Source organism: Lissotriton vulgaris, chromosome 2_1, assembly GCF_964263255.1.
Source record: "Lissotriton vulgaris chromosome 2_1, aLisVul1.2, whole genome shotgun sequence".
NCBI lineage: Eukaryota > Metazoa > Chordata > Amphibia > Caudata > Salamandridae > Lissotriton > Lissotriton vulgaris.
This window is the reverse complement of record NC_141687.1, coordinates 2029536828-2029559282: the sequence shown is the minus strand read 5'-3', so window position 1 is coordinate 2029559282 and position 22455 is coordinate 2029536828. Positions and strand designations below refer to the sequence as shown.

Here is a 22455-nt window from a genome sequence, read left to right as displayed (position 1 = left end):
CCCCAGCAAATATTACAGGTTCAGGGAAGGACAAGAGATGAGAAAAGATGATTTTCAGGAAGGATGGACCATCTTGATTAGGACCATAGTATCCAACCATGGTCAGTTCAGAACCCAAGACAAAAAGAGAAGCAATAACCCATCTACCTTCAAGGTCCACTTTTGAGTCTAGAAGCTTAACCTTAGGGTATTTCTTGAAAATGAGCGATACCCCTCTGGAGGTCAAAGACTGAGAAGTAGAGATTGCAAAGTCAATCCATTTATTGACCTTCACTAACTCATCAATTTCCGCCTGAACCAAATGTGTCTCGTGGAGAATGATGACCTGGGCATCTGAGTCGCGAAGATACTGCAAGAGGGTTCTGGCCCTAGATTTAGTTCTTAATCCATTAACGTTCCATGATATTATCTTTAAACTAGTCATCACAACCGTCCCATACTCCGCCCAACCTCAATTTGAAACATGGATCAATGTTAAACCGACCTGCCCCCTTAGAGATTAGCACCGCAACACAAAGACTTGTATAATCAACAGAGTGCAATACAACATCAGATTGACAAATGAGGAATTTTCTATGAAATGTTTTCCCCCCCCTAACCCCGTTCCCCCTCCACCCACTGCCCCCCCTTCCATGGAGAACCTGTGGTGTATCTAACCGGATCAAGTCCAGTAGATGGCACCCCTGCCTCAGGTTACCGCTACCCCCCCAAACCCTGAACCAACTAAATCCCTACCTAAGTGAGAGTAGTGCATCAAAGGGAAAGAAGAGATATGTGTAGTTGTTAACAAACTTACTCTCTGCCTACTCTCAAAATACAGCTTGGGCTGCTTTGCATCATCCTTGCTCATGTTGAAAAATGTCTATATATCACTCATAATGGCGAGGTTTCTCTCAAGGTGAGAGTGGTTTTCAAGAATGGTTGCCTAAGGTAGATATGATGGTGCCTCAAGCATAGGATTCAAAGTCAATCCCTGCTCCTCCCCTTAGAGGTCCATATACTCCTGGTAGAGAATTGAGGGCCATGTAAGGACTAGACCTTGGAGTAATTTTAATTTTGCAGCGTGAATCTTTCTGGATTCACTATGCTGTGCATTATTACGCCATCTAGTGGTTGGGTCCGGAATTGTAGTATTTCTTCTCTTTTTTTCTTTCGTGGCCCAGGTGGGCGTCGACTTACCACCTTTGGTCGCCATCTACAGATTCTTTTTTCTTGGATCAACAGTGAAGGAGCTCCAAAACTTTGAGGAGAAGAATCGACGGAAATTGAAAAACCATCGAAAATATCACCAGAGAAGACACCGGAGGACAAGTAAAGACAGAGTCAACAAAAGAAGAGAGAACATCGAAGAAGTCGACGTTTCTACGGAGATTGTGCATACAGGGGGCTCCCTGGGCGCGGTGATGGACAAAACTCTGTTTAAATTCTGAGCAAACTGCCACCACAAGTACGCGCAAAAGGACCAATACCCTGTTAGCAATCTCTGCCTGCAGCTAAACCATCGAAGCGAGGACTGCAACACCTGTGCAGCGTTCACCTCGAAGACCCTCAGAGTAAGGAAGAGGCAATGAAGAGAAAACTCCAACATGCAGGGGCAGCGGACACCACCATCGCTCCGAGATTTGGGCCTCTCCAGCGGAGAGGAAGACAACATTGCCGAAGGACCGGAGGACGTCATAGTCGTCGAAGTCGAAAAGAAAACGTCGAAGGAGGTAAGAGTCGTCAAACCCCAAACACTCCACTGATTCTCGCAGAAGCGAGTCAAAGTCCTCGAAATGAGCAGGGCCGTCTAAGCACGCGACGTAGACTACTGCATCCAAGGACAAGCAGCCCGTCGGTTCCTTTGAAAAGGACTCCCAGACGGCGAAATCCCAAGACAAGGTAAAGGCACCGTAGAGCAGCCATGAAAAAGAGGCCTAGACATCGAAAAACAAAGGCCTGAAAGCAGTTTGGACGTCCACAGCCTCGAAGAGAAAAGCTGAAACCCTCAAAGTCGAACACGCAGCTGAGATGGAAAAGAAGAAGAAAAGGCTTAAGGCCAAAATGGCAAGCATCTTGCAACGCAAGAGAGACTTCGATGAAAAGATTAAATTCTACAGCATTCCGTCAAAAGCCACAGCCGAAGCCGAAAGGTGCGTCTAGGATTTTCAACCGCGACCACACCTGAACCTGGAAAGGAACAAGTAGAGGAAGAGCTGTATTACGGCGACGCCAAAGGGGAGAAAGACCAGCAAACTTACCAGGGCTCGACGTCCTCGGAGGCTCAGGACTTGCAGTGGCAAGATCTCAATGCCGAATCCCCGTAAGAGGGTGTAGAGTCCTATCTGTCGAGGTCTTCGCCGCCGGACGACATAGGGATCTACAATCAAGTCATCAAAAGAGCTGCAGACACATATGGAGTGCAGCTAGGGGAAGAAAAACCCCAGTCTTGCTTCCTCTTGGAGACCTTGTTGCTATCTCAGACTAGAAGCCAGTTCCTGCCCATGCTCCTAAGTGTACTGGACCAGGGGAAGGAGGCCTTCAGGGTGCCTGCTATGTGTAGAGCAGTGACTCCACGAGCAGAAAAGAAATACTAAAATTTTTCAAAGGACCCCATGTACATTAGGGGATCATTCCCAGCCGACTCGATCATCACATCCACGGCTAGGAAGAGAGCAAATATACCGACTAACTCTGGCCCATCACCAGACAAAGAGAGCAAGAGTATGGACCTAATGGGTAGGAAGATAGAAAGAAGTGTGGCGATACAATGGCGCATTGCCAATTCCAATGCACTCATCAACAGGCACACATACCAGCACTGGGGAGAAGTGGGCGAACTCCTAAAGGACATACCAAAGCAATACCACAGAAGGGCGAGCCACCTGGTAGAAGAAGGGAAAAAGATGGCAAATACATGTCTGATGTCTGCCCTGGACGCAGCGGAGACCTCAAGCAGGCAGATGATGCTGGGGATCACAGAAAGGAGGCAAGCCTGGCTAAGGATATCCGGCTTAAAAAAGGAAGTTCAGAACAACATCCTAAACACACCCTTCAATAGGGAACAACTGTTCGGCGCACCAGTTGATGACAAACTGAACCAACTGAAAAAGGACCACGAAACAGCTAGGTTTATGCGGGCGCTGCAGTTCAGAGGTATGAGAAGAGGGACACCATCAAGAAGGCCAACAGGTAGGGGGAACCACCAACCTGTGGCACCACACCAAACCTTCCAACAAGGTTATCAAAGAGGTAACCAGGGACAGCAGCAACGAAACTGGCAGTACCAGCCCGAGGGCAATCCTTTCGGGCGCGGCCGAGAAAGGGGTAACGGACAGAGGGGGAGTCAGCTACCCTCATCCAAGTTCCTCATCAGCAGAACCAACGCAGACCTGGCCAAGATCTCAGGGGGTGCGGAAAGGGTCAACACAAAGACTAAGAACGAATCAAGATCTACAATAGTTCCTCCAAACCACAACACCAGTAGGAGGCAGATTAAAACACTTCCTCCAGGTGTGGAGGGAAATAACATCAGACAAATGGATACTAAACCTCATACAATACGGGTACTGTATAGACCTGGAAAAGCCACCTCCAAACAGAAAGCCAAGAGGCAGAGTACTCTCAGCAAAGAAGCGTACACATTTGCTGCAGGAAGCAAAGTAACTGCTAAGTAAAAGAGCCATAAAATAGTACCACACATAGAACGGAACAAGGGCATCTACCCCACCCACTTTCTCAAACCAAAGGTAGATGGAACCTTGCGTCCAATTCTAGACCTAAGATTCTTAAACAGGTTCATAAAAACTCAAAGGTTCAAGATGACATCACTCCAAGAGGTCATACCACAGCTACAAGAATGAGATTACATGGCATCGACTCAAAAGACGCTTACTTGCACATCCCCATCAACAGCAAACACAAACACCTCCTCAGGTTTATGATCAACAAAACTCAATACCAGTTCACAGTGCTGGCATTCGGACTCAAATCTGCACCAGAGGTTTTCACAAAATGCCTCTCAGCAGTAGCAGCACACTGAAGGAGGCAGGCAATACATGTATACCCGTACCTCGACGACTGGCTGGTAAAAGCAAACTCATACAACAAATGCAAGGGGCACATGGAAGTGGTGATACAGACACTGGCTTAACTGGGGTTTTAAATCCATTGGGAGAAATCATCAATAGAACCAGAACAGGTGAAAATATTCTTAGGGGCGGAGATCAACACCATACAGAGCAAGGTGATCCCAAGTGCAAAGAGGACTTTGGCGATATGCAAGGAGACACGTCTTTACCGCAAGGAGCAAGCTCTGACAGTGAGGACAGTGACCAATCTAATGGGGAATGATGGCATCATGCTTACCTTTGGTCCCAAATATCCGCCTACACATGAGACCATTACAAGAATGGATCCAGCAGCAATTGTCACAAGCCATAGGGAGTTGGGAGGATCTAGTGGTTGTCACACAAGCAGTACAGCAAGAAATAGCATGGTGGAACAAAGAAAACCTAGCACAAAGGAGACCATTCACACAACCAACTCCAACAGTAACCATTACAACAGACTCTTCCCAGATGGGGTGGGGAGCACACACAGACAACCTCAAAGTAAGGGGATTGTAGTCACAGCAGGTTGCTATGAAGCACATCCACTACCTAGAACTAAAAGCAGTGTTTCTAGCCTTACTAACCTTTCAGAAATAGCTATATGGACACAGGCTGTTGATACAAACAGACAATAAAACTACCATGTTCTCAATTAACAAGCAAGGAGGGACACAGTCAGCGACTCTATCTCTGCTAGCACAGGAAATATGGAGATGGCCAATCCCAAGGCAAATAGACCTGTTAGCGATACATCTACCAGGGAAGGACAATGTGGAAGCAGACAGGCTCAGCAGACAGACTTCTGCATCCCACGAATGGGAAATCAACCAACAAGAATCCAGAAGATATTCCACAAACGGGGGACTCTGCAAATAGACCTATTTGCAACACACCACAATGCAAAATGACAAAACTTTGCATCCAGGGTACCGTGCAAACATTCCCTAGAGAATTCCTTATGGATAAGCTGGTCAGGGACATTTGCCTACGCTTTTCCACCAATACCACTGCTACACAGGGTACAACACAAATGCAAATTCAGAATGGACCTTTTAACAATGCAAAACGGAAGAGTAATACACCCAGAGCCAGAGAGACTCAGCCTAGCATCATGGCTCCTGAGGACCTAGAGTTTGCACACCTCAAACTACCGGCAAGCACAATGCACTAAAAAAGGACAAAAGAGTGCTGAAAAACAAAGCAATTCTTTGTATCTTTTGTCAGCAGTTTTTTGGGACGACCAGTTACCAAAAATACCACTGCACAGTGGATTGCACAAACTATACAACTCTGTCACAAACAAACGGGTCAACCGTTGCAAGGAGCAGCTCATGCTCACTCAACAATGAAGAAAGAAGCTACAATTGGGTTTCTAGCACACACACCAATTCAAGACATTTGCCAAGCTGCAACATGGTCTTCAGTGCACACATTTACTAAGCACAACTGTGTGGATATCCAAATGAACAAGGAAACGCAAGTGGGACAGAAGGTCTTATAACACCTATTCAGTAACCAGAGCTCATCTTCCACCCAACCGCCACAATAAGGACAAACCGCTACAAAGTCTATGCACAGCATAGTGAATCCAGAAAGATTCACGTTGCAAAATGCATAGTTTCTTACCTGTCGGTGTGGTTTTGCAGCTTGAAGATTTTCTAAATTCACTAGCGAACCCAGCCTCCTTCGCCAGAAAGATGAGACAGGAGGAAAGGGATTACAACTGAAGAAAAGACTTTACAAGATTAAAGGCGAGACAAAGGTAACACAAGACTAGAAAAAAGAAACCGAAGATGGCGACCAAAGGTGGGAGCTAACGGAGGAAGCGCGTCGACGTCACGAAACACACCAAAGGGTGGTATGTCGACGCCCATCTGGGCCACGGAAAAAAAAAGAGAAGAAATACTACAATTCCGGGCCCAAGCACTCAACGGCGGAATAATGCACAGCATAGTGAATCCAGAAAGTCTTCAAGCTGCAAAACTACACCGCCAGGTAAGAAACTATATGTTATTCTTAGGCTTTTCTTTTTTCAGTTTCTATTTTTGGTAAATTCTGGAGGGGTTTTTAAAGTGTTTTCCAGTGATTACAGTACCTTAAAAAACAGTGGTTCTCAGTGGTTACATATTTTCTTGTCATTAAAAATAACAGAAACTGTGTTTTTCAGGTGGTTATGGAATGTTTTGCTTTTATTATTGATTGCTTTCTGCACTGATAGTGCATGGAATATAGACAGTATATATGCAGTGTATATGAGGTCCAAATACATTTTTACAAATTAAACATATTGTAGTACACCATACAATACTTCTTCAAAGATTCTTTGGCCAAACGTGCTCGCTCTTTCCTTCCCATTTTTTATTGATTTATAAGTTTTATGTAAACTTTTATCTGTGAAAAGTCCCTCTCATCATTGGCATTTGAGAAAGGCTATGTCAAAACAGCCAGTACACAGTTTTCAAACTCTGGCCACTGACATAGCTTTCCATGTCAATACTGGTGCACCTGAAGATTGCGATTCTCTGGCACAGGTTCTGCAACATATGCGTTGAACTGGACACATATGCCTTCAGAGTTATTGAAGTGGTCAGAAATGAAGCAGTCCAGAGAAAATTGCCCTTTACGGAAGGGATCTGGAACTTGTGCAGAATACCACAGTGAGGCTACCTTGACTTCAAATGCCATGGTTGGTAAAGGATGCTTATTTCCGGTCCAGGGAAGACCTAGCTTGGCAGTTCGGGCTCAACTGTTCCCATGAAGCACAGGGTCAAGACTGATTTGCATACAGCTGGGTTTGAACTGGGGTGACAAAGTGAGCTAAAGAACGATGATTGATTAAACCTAGGTCTATGACCTGGGGTGAATGTCTGAAAAGTTTTACCGCTCCGTCCATCATCTCCTTGTGTTTCCATAGTTAATGAAGGGACATTTCTATGCATCATTGGAAGCCATTTCTCATGCATTGTAAAATACAATTTCCTGAATTACTCCTCAACAGTTCTTTGCTTACCAAGTGGCAAGCATTCTAACGTGGAACATTTCGCAGTGCCAATGCCACTTAGAGTGTCTGCCCAGCCTACTCTCAAGGAGATATTTCACATCTACGCCAATTACACTGAACACTTGATAGACAAGAGTGTTTAGAAGACTCTAGTTTTTTTTATTATGTCCACTACAGCATTAATGTTTTCCTGTAAAAATCAAAGAATTGAGTAGAGTGTACTTTTTTCACATCACTATGCGACCGAAGAACCTAACATTTCTTGCCTTTGGCATCAACACTAAGCAAAAATTCTGTAAACGGTTGCCACATGGATAATATAGCATTCACGGCCTCTAGGAATGAGAACCAGCGTAATGACACAGTTGGAATGCCTCTTTCTTTGATGCCACACAAAGCGAGAATTATTTGTGTTTTAGTTCCAGAGCATAACGAAGCAATGCACTAGAATGGACTATAAAGTTAATGGCATGCTTTATTAACTCTGAAGATTGTAAAGATGCTTTCATCGTACCGTCTAGCAAGTGGCAAGGATCTCTTACAGGGAAGCACTTCCGCTCAGGAATTGATTTTGACAGGTCATAACACAACTTTTTCATACGGATAGCGGAATCACTGCAAATACAAACAATATCACTCTAGTCTTTGTTGAACTTGCTAAAAACTTTTTGCATCAGCATTGGATTGGATTGGATTGGATGTGGATTTATAAAGCGCGAATTGCTGCCCGGAGGCGTCCAAGCGCTAAAAAGTAACCAGAACCAACGAGAGAGCCTGTAAGGGAGGCTAGGTTGAAGTTAATAGGGTAGGTTAAAAAGGAAGGTTTTTAGCTGTTTGCGAAAGGCAGAAAGATTGGAGTTGGCTCTGAGATGCAGTGGGAGGGTGTTCCAAGTCCTAGATGCATTATGGGAGAACGTCCTGCCACCAGATCTGGTCCTTTTTATTCTAGGGACTACTGCTAGGAAGGTCTGACTGGAGCGGAGGCTTCTGCTGGGAGTGTAATGGGTGATTAGGTCACGGGTAATCCTAGGGCCTGTGTCCCAGAAGGCCTGATGGGCTATACACATTGCCTTGAACAGAACTCTCTGGCGCACCGGTAGCCAATGAAGGCTGACCAGCCCGGCCCTCACTGATTGTCTGCGAGGGAGATCGAGCAGTATGCGGGATGCGCAGTTCTGCACAGTCTGGAGCCTGCGCAGAGTGTACTCTGGGGCGCCGAGGTAGAGCACATTGTTGAAATCAAGTGACGCTGCATGCCATGTTTTCCAAAAGTCTGGTATCTTGTTATCACTACTGTCCCAGATACTTGGGGACAGCACTCTTTTCACATATATCTGTATCTACACCTTGCATTGAATATTTAAAGCCTGGCGTGTTTGGCAATTCACCCACTCGTTTTGCCTATTCTCTCTCTGTGGGTAAATGTGCTGGTACATATTGGGAAAGATTCTTATGAACCCAGCCATTTTATCTATCAGTGAAAGAATCAAACATAGCCAACATATCAAATATGAGTTTGATATTCCTGATTCTCCACAGTTTATAAAATAATTAAATAAGACCTAAAACATGCTTCTAAACCCTGCTTCTTTGGACCAAAGAACAAAAAACTGAAAAAAGCAAAAGGAAGAAGAAACAATATTTTAGTGACATCCCTAAACCACAAAACACAAACATAACATTGTTAGCCCAGTCTTTCTGGCTGCTACCATGTATAACAAAGTTTAATTGTATTGCCCCCTTCTGGAAGAAATAAAAATGATTCTTTCAGTCTCCTTTTCCCTTCTTTGAATGGCATTTAGTTTGTGGTTGTGCAGGTGTTTTTTCAGTGTTTATATGTTTACACTGGTAAGGGCTATTTCCCTTTCAGTGTATTTTTTTTATCATTTATTCTAGGTTTAAACCTAAAACAGGATAACCAAATTATGCTGGAGTAAATTTGGTAATTCCATGTTACTCTTTGATTCAGAATTACCATTAATAGCGAGGTTACTCCTACTCACATAATGAATAGTAATTTTAGGAGGGGAATGCTGCTGTGGGAGCATATTTAAAGAGTACAGGTGCTTGCTCTTACTGCTGTTTGTGTTTGATTGCATTTAGTGCTGTTTCTTAGCTTAAAATCCATCCTAACGTTGTAAGAAATTGGGTTACTGTTTGATGGGGGTGCAGCCCTTCTGAAGCAGCAACCACAATTCTTACCAGTGTGAAGTCACAAGCAAACACTAAATTAACCTGTGCTCAACCCTCTGGTAGCTTGGCACAGAGCAATCAGACCCAACTCAGAGGCAATTTGTGAAATGCTTTAAACAGTAACACAATGATAACACCACAAAAGAATCTCAAACAGAGTTAGAAAAATATAGTAATTTTTAAGGGATAAAGCCCAACTATGGATATCTGGTCGCGTCGGACCGGGACAAAGTCACACGTTCAGGCTTTCCACGATGGAGCACAGCCCGTCTAGAGGGACCCAGTTAGACCCTCTGAACAGAGTGCCTTAAATCTTGGTTTGCAGAGCTTTGCAAGGATCTGTGTCGTAGATTGTCACGTAGCCCAAGCAATGCATCTCTTCCAAGATGCAGCAGGGCTGCCTTGCGAGGTCATACAGCAGCGTTGAGAATCCTGTCTGCGAGGGATTGCGATAAGTCAAGTCCTGTGTTGAGGATGCGTCGCACAGTCAGAGTAATGTGTTGGTCCCGAGGAGCTGCAATGCTGAAGCCATTGTCGTGGTTGAGGGTGCCTTTGACGAAGGATTTTAGGGCCTGCACCGATGATGCGTCACTCAGCTGCAGTTCTGATGTGGGTCTTTGCCATGGTTCAACACATACAGTAGCAGCTATGCATCAGTTCTAGTGGGGGTTGCACAGAGGAGATGCATTGTTTCTGCTGATCCACAGAGACTGGCAAAGCACCTTATTCCCACTTCCAAGGGTCCAGTACTGGGGTGGCACCATTTGTCAGGATAGAATCACAGATGTTACAGTCCAGGCTCAAGGTTTTTTGGAAGCCTGTTGTGTCCCTGAGGCTTCAGATCAGGAGGCCAGCCAACTAGCCCTTGGAGACACTCTGGGGCTCTGGGTTCAAGAGATTCAGGTCCAGTCCTTCTCACCCAGGCAAGAGGTCAGCATGTCAGTACAGCAAGGCAGCAGTCCAGCACAGTGGCAGCCCATTGGCAGCACAGCAGTCCTTCTTCCTGGCAGAGTATCCACAGGTCCAGAAGTGTACTGAAGAGTTGGTGTCTGAGGCCAAAATGTATGCCCATTTGTTCCTTTGAAGTGGGGAGAAGCTTCTAGAGGTTTACCTTTTGAAGTTCCCAGGAATCATGCCTTCTTTATCCTGGCTCCAGACTAACTACAGGGGTAATGAAATCCTTTGTGTGGAGACAGGACACAGCCTATTCAGGTGTAAATGGGGCTGTGCCCAGCTCCTCCCTCACCTAGGCCACCTATTGTGTGTGGCTGTCTAAGAGGAATACACAAAGCTCAACTGTCGCTACACCCAGTCGTTTGACCCAGCTACAGGTTACAGGCAGTAAATGGCCAAGGCATGAAAATGCTAACTTTCTAAAAGTGCATTTTCAAAAGTGTAATTTCAAATCTTAGTTCACCATAAGTTAGTATTTTTCATTATAATTCTAAGGACACCAAACATGATCTGGTTACCTGTTACCATTTGGAAATTGCAGTGTACTAATTGTAATTAGGTAATTCTAATGTGAGTGTTTGGGAGAGGTAGGCCTTGCAGTAGTGAAAAACTCACCAATTCATTTGTCACTACTGCAAAGCCTACCTCTCCCATAGACTAACATCAGAGTTACCTTATTACATTTAATAAACTGCAATTTCCAAATAAGAACATGTAACCAGTTCACATTTGGTGTCCTTGGAATTGGAGAGTTTTTCACTATCACGAAATGTAAAACTTAAAATTACATATCCTATTTTTCAAATGCATTCCACCCTGCCCTGAGCGCTGTTTAGAGCTTACCCTAGGGGTGACTTGTATGTATTAAAATGTATCTAGCCAGGTCGAATTGACATTAACAACTACACACATAGGCTACAATAGCAGGTCTGAGACCTGTTTAAAGGGCTACTTACGTGGGTGGCACAATCAGTGCTGCAGGCCCACTAGCAGAATGTAATTTTCAGGCCTTGGGCACATATAGTGGCACTTTACTAGGGACTTACAAGTAAATTAAGTATGCCAATTGGGGATAAGTCAATGTCTCCATATTTTAAAGAGTGATCCCTTGCAGTTTAGCACTGTCTCACAGTGGCAAAGTGCTCAAAGTCCTAACACCACCAAAAACAAGATAAGCAAAAGTGGAGGAGGAAGGCAAAAAGTTTGGGGGAACACCAGCTTAAGATTGATGGGGCTAACACGTCAACTTTGGACACAAGAGGAGATTTTCGTGGTAAGAAAATAGCGCAAAAGGCAGAATTCTTCTACTCACATAATCTTACAGAAATGTTGGGTAATTCCGCATGATTACTCTACATGGAATTACGCGTGTTACGCCCACCCCTTGTAAAGGACCCTTGCACAGGTAAAAGTGGTTAATGGGGAAAATAGAGACCGAGACTAGCTCCTGCTGGTGGTTGGAAGAACGAACAGAAATAGAACATCAGAAACCTGACTAATGGCACTGGTGAACAAGGTTCAGATGGCCCTCCTAACATGTAGGTAGGTGCAATGATTATCCAGTTCCTATGCAATGCTCATAGATCTAAACCTCTCTCACTTCTTCCTCAAGATGTATGTTACTTAACCAGTGTATACAGCTGATAAACTGTGACTAGCGTAAGCGCATACCTGTAAATCCTGCCCTAAAGCCGAAACGTCAGAAGCATGGGAACACTAGAAAGGATAAAGACTGTGTGAGTGGAACAGCTGCTCAGGAGCACAAAGAGTATAATAGTATATACACAGGAGGAGAACGACCGAAGGGCAAAAATGACAAGCTGCTGTAGCCTGAAACCTGTGTTTTGTTCTTGGGGAAAATATGTAATGTACTGTCCCATGACTCAGACGTGCTTCTAGCTAGGGCCTATGATAAAGCGGCTGGTCTAGTTAAGTGGATCTATTCTGGCCCAGTAGGGCCCACCCTACTCTGATGAATGGTGACTTGACTGTTTTCAGTCACCACCAAGCTTGCTTCATTATGTGCCTTCTACTGCCTCTTATTGCTGAGTATTCCATACATATATACATTGCCTGTAGTGTAATGTATGGGGATCAGACAATACTAATGCACAACACATTTTTTCAGCTGTCCCAACTGCCACCTCATGGTGTTTGTATAAGTCAGTTCACAAGTGGTACATTTAGATTGTAGCTCTATTGAACAATACTTCATTGACTAATATTTTTCAAAGAAGCTATGTTGAGATTAGTACACATAATTTTGCGGACCATTTTGAATGCCATGTTGATTTTCAGATGGACCAACCAACATTCAGAAATGCATTGGCTACAGTTCATTCTGCAATATCTTCTAGTGTAATCCTTATTCTGTGATAATCAGTAAATACTTGCATATGAATTTCATTAAAAAAAGCTATTTACCTAATACAACTATTTACCTGTTGAGTAGTTCTAGAGAATAAATGGCTACCTTAGAGTCTCCTGTATGTTTGTTTCTATTCTCTTAAGAGTACTATAAAGGACATAGGGCATAATTTAGAGAATGGCAAATGGATATTCTATCACAAATGTGACAGATATCCTGTCCTCAATAAAAGTGCCATAGGTTATAATGCACTTGTAATAAGGCACACACAATACCGGTCATGTTTGTGACAGAATAACCTGTCCACCAAACTATAAATCAGGCCCTTAGTTTCTGTTCAGAAATGTTTGTCAGTTTTTATTGCCGTATCTCCTAATTCAGTAATGTTTCAGGTGCCTTAAGAAAAGATCAATCGTACGGAAAATAAACTAGCCAATGACTTTGAATCTGGAGTTGCTGTATTTCTTGCTAAAGGTTGCAAATTAATTTCCCCTCTCTCTTCTGTCAGTCTCAGGGCCATGGGCTCGTCTAAACACTAGTTCTTCGACATGCCAATGGCCGTGCACCTTCCCTTTTGTTGTGCTGCAAACCTCCGATCATTTTTTCTCACCTCGCCCACGCCGCCAGGGCTGCCAGCAATCTGCACTTCCAGGCCAAGGAGGAGAGGTAGTTTGTTGATTGCTGCCTGCATCCAGCCCCGCCTCAGTCCGGAACTTACCTTGTTTGACTGTTTCACACTGCTCAATTCAGATTCAGCCACTCAAAGGCTAATGTTTTGTTGAAATATTTATTTTGAGCGGTTGAACCTCACCTTGGAACAAGAGAACAATTAGCATCAGGCATAGTCTAAGCACACATCTTGCGTTAAGTTGTGTCAGGTGTGTTAGTTTGTCCTAATATTTTCAAAAACAACTATTTAAATACCGTTATTTTGTGCTATTTCTTTTGTAGCGCTACTTAACCCAATCCAAGGTGTTGGAGCCCTTTACAATATACATTTACAATAAATCATGAGTGTGTAAATCAATTTATAGAAAGTGTTACATAAGATAGTGACAGTTGTAAGGTGTAGGAGTCACATGTCCTTTCCTTCATAGTTCAATGTGCTATATTAGGATTTATGATTTATGAACTGTAAGTATCTAACGGATCTCTGTGTTAAAAGCAAAAACCCACTTATCCATTTACATAAAATCCAAATCCATTATCTGTGTGTCACACTATGTGCTTTGCGGGCAACATATTAACCCTGTATGCTAATTTGATTTAGAATTGGGACTAGACAAAACACCTGTCTCTCCAGCAAGTGCATTAACCTCCAGCATTATCTTACCATTAATATTATTTCGTGAGATTTACTGGCTACATAAAGATCTGTGCAGCAGGTGCCTTAACCCCATACGTTTTTTAAATGCAGACTTGCAACCATTTATGCAGAACTGATATACTACCATGTTTCTCCTTGTTGCCAATTTCTTTCTGGCAGAGTTTTAATAAATAAATGTATAAGTGGAGGCCGAGATCTTGCACCAGGGCTGCATCACTAATTTGGGACAACTCACGCAAAATATAATTTGTTAAATAATGTAATGCGCTCAAATGTGCCCATGAAAGACCTGCTTAACATATGTGAGGTCTTAGAATATGATGTCATTTTTTGTGATATCACTTCCTGAGAGGTCATGGGTTGTGATGTCACGAGCTTGGATGTCACTTACATACCACCTAACTTGGTTTGTGCCCGACTTCTTTTATTAGGGCTTGTGCCCTGGTGGGAGAAGTATAATGGAGAACTGTTGGTAGTGGTTGCAGGAGGCTTGCTTAGTATATGGTGCTCACTCTCAGGAGTGATGCGCATTGCACTAATCCAGGCAACACTTATGGCGGTTTTAGTGGTCTTTGGTAACCATAGAAGCGCTCAATATGGTAGCTATGGAGTGCAGCCTTCAGGCTCATCTTGAAGGAGTGTAAAGCAGCTTGTTTTGCCACATTTAATCAACAGTGTAGATTGGATGGAAAAGTACCACACAGTGGTTGATAAAAAATAAGTCTGTTTATTAGGCAACACAATCACTAATACAGTGGTATATTTCCTACCCGGAGATATCAACAATACACACTAGAATATTTCAAAATAACCAGGTAAGTAGCACAAATATAGACTGGTCCCCAGGGGAGACCAAACCATATACTAAGAAACTGAAATGCAAACTGCAAAGGAGAACAGGAATTGGACCAGGAAACTCAGAGGATGGGGACACAAGGAACCACCCAAGGTAAGTAACCAGGAACCCTACGGGGCTGCGTGCAGAGCGGAAAAGCAGCTGCGTGCAGAGCGGAAACGCAGCTGCGTGGCCATTAGAAGTCAATGGAGAAGTTGCAGTTTAAAGAAAAAGGACCCTTCCTTTGAAGACGCCAAAAAAACCCTTTGGAAGACAGGAGGTTGTAGAGCCACCCCACCCGTGGATGCCCCAGGAACCAGGTTACCTGCACCAAGGAAGCTGGGTGCCTAGGATGAAGTGCAGTCGTAACGTGCCAGAGATGACAATGGAAGACTCTGAAACAGAGGTCTCTGGAGAAGCCTGTAAAGGAGTCCGGTGGAATCCAAGACTGGATTCTTGAAGATAAGAACCTACCAAGTCTATGCCTCTTGGAAGTTGACCAGGAGTCACGGAACACAATGCCCACCGATATCGGGAGGTTCACAAGTGAAGATGGTGACTTGTAGCTGCAAGTGCGAGGAGCATACGATGCTGAGTAACACAAGGAGACATGCACGAGCTGTGCCACATTGGGTGTCAGGTGTCCAGGTGGTTGGTGTCGGACGGGAGCTCCAACAAGCCTTGGTAGCTGCAACTGGCATGGAAAGCGAACCTATGCAAACGTTAGAACCAGCAAGGTCCAAGCGACTCACCAAGTGCAGGAGAGTCAAAACAGGCCCTGAGCAAGCAGGGGAGCCCACTGAAACAAAGTAAGACCCTTGAGGGGACCCACAGGCCGCAGGCACAGGAGTCGCAAAAAGACCTCAGGCAGCTCACCAAAGATGGAGGCCCACAGTGCGAAGGATGCAGTAAGGATGCTGATCTTCGAGGGATGCGGTCCTGGAGACTGGAGCTTCTTGTAGCCTGAAGCTCTCTGAAGTGCAGAACCAACAAGCCTTGGCAACGGCAGGTCGACGCTGTGCACAAGGATTTGTTCCCAGCGGCTCCGACAAGGGAAATTGTCCTCAAAACTGTAGAGAAGACCAGTCACGTCTCTAGGGAGCTGCAGATCCACCACCTGTGTTGCTGGGCCTTGGGAAGTCCGCAGGATGACAGGAGCAGCAGACCGGTCTACTTTGTGACACTGCCTGCAAATGCAGTGGAGTGACTCCTTCACTCCAAGGGAGATTACTTTGGATTTCCTTGATGCCCTCAAGCCTTCTGGAGAACCTGGATGACGCACAGACGCAGATGGCGCAGAAGACTTGAAGAACAGCGAGACCAGGAGCAGCAGGAGTCTTCCTTGATGCAGTCTCTGTTTCAGTCAAAGTTTAATGAATTCCACAAAATCTCCAAAATCTATCAGTCCCTAGTGACAAACACTAGATAAACTTAGAGAGGCGTGGGAGGGAGACCTCGGCCCATTGGATGGGGATGATTGGACGGAGGCGTTGGCCTCCCCTCGGGAGGCCGCGATTGTGATGCGGTTCAGGCTAATTCAATTTAATTACTTATACCGGGTATATTATACAAGGGCCAGGCTATGGAGGGCAGGCCTCATCGCATCTTCACTTTGCCTACATTGTGGTCAGGAAGAGGGAACTCTGATTCACACGGTGTGGCAGTGTGCAGCACTCACAAAGTTCTGGCGGAGGGTTTGGCCTGTCTTGCGAAGGTGCTGGGGTGGGAGCTCCCCTTCTCCCCTAAACTGGTGATTTTACATATACTGGAGGTTGTTGGGGGAAATATTTATAAATGTCATCTAATGCTATTGGGTCTTACACTTGCTAAACGAGATATTGCACGAAAGTGGAAGGCAGAGGCCCCTACCCTCCCTGTCAGCATGGAAAAATGGTCTTGATTTTCCCATGGGATTGGAGATTCCTATATTTAAGGCACGGGTTACCCGCAAAAACATCCAAAGATCTGGACGTGTTTGGTGGACTATCAAGGCCTATACCTGTAGCCCATTTCCTCTGGACATGCTACGATCCTGGGATGACTACGCAGGACTGAGGTGTAAGGGACAGTGAATATGTGGAAACTTGTTAGGTATATTTTAAATGTCAATGCCAACTGTTTGTATTTTAGACTGTAGCAGATGTCTTCTGGGTTACAGAGCTCTGCATTGTATTTGACACTTCACACAATAAAATCTGTTTAAAAAAAAAAAAAGTCCAAGTGACCAGATGGTCGAAGAGTGTCTTGATTTCAAAGGTGAGTCTTGTTCCACTATGATTCTGAGCACCCACCCACGGAGAGCCCTTAAGTACCCTAGGGGAAGAGTTGGAACGACTCAGGGTCCCTCCCAGAGGAGGGCTGGACAGAGAGTAGGATACTCCCCTGTCCTTTGTCCATTTTCACGCAAGAGCGGGAACCAAGAGTTCCTGAACTGGCTCAAACCAGAGTGTGCAAGCAGGGCACCAAATGTGCCCTTCAAAGTAGTCTGGTGGTTCTGTAAAGCGCTATACCCCAGCCCAAAGCACTAGGTTCTGTCTGGGACGTAGTCATACCTCCCTGTGACAGGAAACCTATTGTTTTACCTTCCTTTGCTCGAGCTCAGCTCAGCTGCTGGATGGCAGAATCATGTCTGTGATCGGCAGCAGCACTAGCTTGGTGACAGACCCTATAAGTTAAAATGGCTGACGCACTTACAAAGCCTGGAGAATATACTTTGGAGTTTTAAGGGATGCCCTGCTCATGCAGGGGCACCCTCACACTTGTAACCAACCACCCTGCCCTCAGGACTGATGGGCCTACTATAGGGGTGACTTATGGGTTTTAAGTTCAGTCACCTCATATATAAGGAAACGTATTTCTGTTGTAAGAGGTGCAAGCACCATCTCACACAGGCTGCAATGGCAGAATTGTAGTCAGAGTTTAAGTGGACTCCCTATGCCCTGGGTACCGTAGTACCATATACTAAGGACTTATAAGGGTACATCAGTAGCCAATTGTGGATGAACAAAGTACTTACCAGAGCCAATTTAAGGGAAAGAGCACAGTTGCTGGGGTCCTGATTAGCAGGATCCCAGCAGGCTATAGTCAAAACACACTGACACCAGATAAAATGTGGGGTTCACCATGAAAGCAGATCCTATGTTCCTACACCTCTCCGCCCCCGAAACGTAAGGACATGGGACTAGCCTTGCCCAATTGAGTCTTTATTTTCAAAGTGGAAATATCTGGAAAGTCCATCTGCGTTGCCATGGTTACTCCCAGGTCTATGTGCCACTGAAAAGTCAATTCCCTGTAGTTAAATGGACCACCTCAAAAGTTTGGGGCTTTCACCCTTTATCTGTTTAAGCCATAAGAGGGGCTTATGGTCCGGCATTGTGGAGTGCTTTGTGTGCGTGGGTGAGGAGCTTGAAGGTGATCCTCTTGTCGACGGGGAGCAAGTGTAGGTCTCTCAGGTGGGGGGGGTGATGTGGCTTCGGCGGGGGACGTTGACGATCAGTCGGGCGGAGGCGTTTTGGATGCGTTGTAGTTGTTGGTGTTTGGCTGGGATTCCTGCGTAGAGTGTGTTGCCGTAGTCCAGTCTACTGCTGATGAGAGCTTGTGTCACCATTCTTTTTGTTTCGGTCAGGATCCACTTGTAGATCCTTTGGAGCATGCGGAGGGTGTTTTAGCAGCAGGAGGAGGAGACGGCGTTGGCCTGTTTAGACATGGAGAGGGAGGAGTTGAGGATGAATCCTAGGTTGCGTGCATGGACGGTGGGTGTTGGTGCTGTTCCCATTGTCGTCAGCCACCAGGAGTCGTCCCAGGCTGAGGGGGTGGGTCCGAGGATGATGACCTCCGTCTTGTCCGAGTTCGGCTTCAGACGGCTGCTGCTCCTACAGTCGGCGACGGCCTTCATTCCCTCGTGGAGGTTGGTTTTGGCGGTGTGTGGGTCCTTGGTGAGGGAGAGGATGAGCTGGGTATCGTCGGCGTAGGAGATGATGTTGAGGTCGTGATGGCAGGCCACTTGTGCGAGGGGGGTCATGTAGACGTTGAACAGCGTCAGGCTGTGGGATGAGCCCTGGGAGACGCCGCAGATGATGTCGGTGGCTTCGGATCGGAAGGGTGGGGAGCGGACTCTCTGGGATCTGCCTGAGAGGAAGGAAGTGGTCCAGTCAAGGGCTGTCTCTTGGATTCCGGCTTCTCGGAGGCATGTCTTTAAAGTGCGATGGCAAACTGTGTTGAAGGCGGCTGACCGGTCCAGGAGGATGAGGGCTGATGTTTCGCTGTTGTCTAGTTGGCGCCTAATGTCGTCTGTGGCGGCGAGGAAGACTGTCTCAGTGCTGTGGTTGCGTCTGAATCCGGACTGGGACGGGTAAAAGATGTTGTTGTCTTCCAGGTGGCGGGCCAATTGCATGTTGACGATTCTCTCGATGACCTTTGCTGGGAACGGGAGCAGGGAGATGGGCTGGAAGTTCTTGAGGTCCTTGGGGTCCGCTTTGGGCTTCTTGAGGAGGGCGTTGATTTCGGCGTGTTTCCAGCTTTCCGGGAAAGTCGCTGATACGAAGTAGATGTTGATGACCTTCCGTAGTTGGGGTGCGATTGTTGCGTCTGCTTTGTTGAATACGTGGTGTGGGCATGGGTCTGACGGAGATCCTAAATGGATGGAGTTCATGACCTTGCGTGTCTCGTCGTAGTTGACGTTGGTGGTGTTCACAGGGGAGGTGGAGTCTGGCGTAGTCGGGGCGGTCGTGGTGTTGAAGCTGTCGTGGATGTCAGCGATCTTGCAGTGGAAGAAGATGGCTAGTGAGTCGCACAGTTCTTGTGAGGGCGGGATGTCGTTGGCGTTTGCGCTGGGATTGGAGTGTTCCTTTACGATGCTAAGGGGCACTTTGCTGTTGTGTGCATTGTTGTCCAAGCGGTTTTTGAAGGAGGATCTCTTGGCTAATTTGATGAGGTGGTGATGTCTGTGGGTGGCGTCTTTGTGGGCTGCGCGGTTGTCCGGTGTGCATTCGTGGAGCCATATCTTCTCCAGTTTCTGGCATGCGCGTTTTGGGGTCTGGAGCTCGTCGGTGAACCAGGTGGCTCTCTTGCTGGCGCGGCTGTTGGAGGGTTTCTTGAGCGGGGCGAAGGTGTTGGCGCAGTTGTCGATCCACTGTCTGAGGTTGCAGGTTGCACTGTCTGGGTTGGTGGGGTCAGTGGGTGGGGTCTGGGCGAGGGTGGTGATCAGCTGGTCGTCGATGACTTTGCTCCAGCAGCGGCGAGGTAGCTGTTGGGTGCGGTGGTGCGTGGTTGGTTTCTTGAAGGTGAAATGGATGCAGCGATGATCGGTCCAGTGGAGTTCAGTGGTGTGGTCGAAGGTGACGTGGGACACTGTGGAAAAGACGTGGATGGGTGCGGTGACAAGTTATCTGAGGCCGAGGTTAGCGAGGTTGTCGATCAGGGTGGCGGAGTTGGCGTTGTTGTTGTTCTCGAGGTGGAAGTGGACCTGCCCCGAGGATGATGTAGTCTGTGGAGGCGAGTGCGTGGGTGCTGGCGGGGTCAGCGATGGAGTCGCTGAACTGAGCCTGGGGTCCAGGGGTTCTGTAGATGAGTGTTCCTCTGAGGGTGGTGTTGGGGTCAGTGTGGATCCGGAAGTGCAGGTGTTCGGCGGTGTTGAGGGTGTCGTCTGCGTGGGTGGCGACCTTGAGGGTGGACTTGTGGACGATGGCTATTCCTCCTCCGATTCCGTTGGCGCGATCTCTGCAGATAATCTTGTAGCCGTCCGGGATGGCTATGGCAATGTCGGGCACCGAGGAGTCGTTCCACCAGGTCTCGGTCAGGAAGGCCACGTCTGGGGCGGAGGTGGCGATCGGATCCCAGAGCTCAACGGCGTGTTTGCGTTTGGAGCGGGTGTTGAGGAGTATTGAGCGGAGGTGGTTGGGTCCAGTCCTTGGGTCCAGAGGTTTGGTGGTTCTGTCGCAGGTGAAGCTGCCGGTGCGGCAGGAGATGGGTCTGTGGGTCCGTTTCGGGGCTGCCTGGAAGCAGGTGTGGTTTCGGCCGGAGTTGAATGCGTGGAGGGTGCTGGCGTCGTAGTGGATTCTGGTGTTGCGGCGTTTGCGGGGTCCAGGGGATCTGGCGCTGGGTGCAGTCCAGGCACGGACGGGGGCGCAGACGGGATTGCCTTAGGCGCGCCAACTCTCGGCCGCGCAGCGGTCTCCATGATAAGGCGGGGAGGGAGGAAGGAGCAGCTGAGAGGCGGGAGCAGGGCGTTGAATGGGCGACGAGGGGGGTGGAGCCAGGGAGCAGCGGTGGGAACGGGCAGGGGATACAGAAAAAAGGGGGGGAGGCGGGGGAGAGGCAGCGGGAAAGGGGGGAAAAAGGCAAAGGGAAAAAAGAGAAAAAACAGGGCACAAAAGGCACAAAACAGTAAATTACACAAACCAAACAGTAAGCTATGCAAAATGGGGCAACACTGGGCAGCAGGGAGAAACAGAAAGACAGGCGGCAATCAAGCACCGTGGGATCGAACCTGCGCCTCGCAGCAGACGGAGCACTGGCGCAGCAAGGAGGAGCTGTGCGACAGAGGGGGAGCGGCCTGGCCTGCGAGCAGGGTCAGGTTCACCCCTGTCCATGTTGAGGATGTGGTGAAATACTCAGTGTGTACCCCCAGTGCTAGAAGAATCTAACAGGCCCCTCTTGGCAGAGCCTAGGATCATCCTCTCATTTCCTAAAACTGGGCAGCACATATAACGAGGTAGATGGGCTGCTAAAGTAAGCATACTTTTGCTACTGTTGTACCAATCTACCGAGGATTCCCTGCCTAACAACGCCAAAAATGGGCAATATGTCAGAGGAATGTCATTCTATAAAAGTTATCAGCAGTGGAAAACTTTAATGTCAGGCTAAAAACTTTTGTTCTTATGATCATTTGCGTGCGTTTGATGTTTTGTAAAATGTTATCATAGATTGTGCAAAACCGACTCTTTGTTAAAAAAATACTGCCATGTTATCCCAAACCGTAGTTATTTTCGATTGCAGTAGAAAACAGTGGCTGTGTGAATATTGTTTTGATATTTCATTCTCTGTTTAGAAAAGAGCTCTGAAGCTACAGCAGAAAAGGCAGAAGGATGACCTCGAGCGAGAGCAGCAGCGAGAAAGGGAACTTGAAAGAGAGAAGCAGTTAATTGCAAAACCTGCCAAAAGGACATGAACACGGCAAAAACGAAGATATATCCCAAAGATGCACAAACGTTACTTTTTAATGGGATAATAATGTAATTTATAATAAAAGCCTGCCTTTAGTTTCATTATCATGCAAATTCTATGGGCGTATGGATAAACCGCAAAATAATTAAGGAGAGCTCTACATTGGGTCATGTTTAATGTAAATGTAGCTGTTTTAGTTATTTTAACTGTGTTTCACTTTGCATTTGTTTATTTGCTTCGGATCTTGAATGCTGCTTGTGAGCTTCCACTTAGTAAGGTTTCAGAAAGAACGGTAGACATTACTGGTTTACCAAGTATTGTAATGTGATATCATTAAAAAAGTTCTATAATAAAAGTAATATTTTGTTACTGTTGTTGTTTAACTTTCAGTGTCAAAACTATTTTACAGCTCCTAATCATCAATAATGTTAAAGGGCAGCGGCTTTCTCGATTAGGTGTTTCTACACTTGCAATTATAGTATCTGCAAATGGCTTCATGGCCCGGTTGTTTCCCAGTACTAA

General features: G+C 46.4%; 1 protein-coding gene and 2 pseudogenes across 2 annotated transcripts in view; all 3 read left to right on the top strand.

The window, feature by feature from the left end:
• BLOC1S6 (biogenesis of lysosomal organelles complex 1 subunit 6) overlaps positions 1-22034 on the top strand; it is a 308964-nt gene extending 286930 nt beyond the window's left edge. For both annotated transcript variants that reach the window (XM_086958261.1, XM_086958262.1), the window contains one exon: positions 21818-22034. In XM_086958261.1, the coding sequence (XP_086814387.1) occupies positions 21818-21937 (120 nt within the window). In that variant the 3' untranslated portion in view covers positions 21938-22034. The remainder of the gene's footprint in view (positions 1-21817) is intronic.
• On the top strand, positions 879-2142 carry LOC147733688 (uncharacterized; annotated as a pseudogene).
• On the top strand, positions 2313-3656 carry LOC147733687 (uncharacterized; annotated as a pseudogene).
• Positions 22035-22455: the final 421 nt, after the last annotated feature.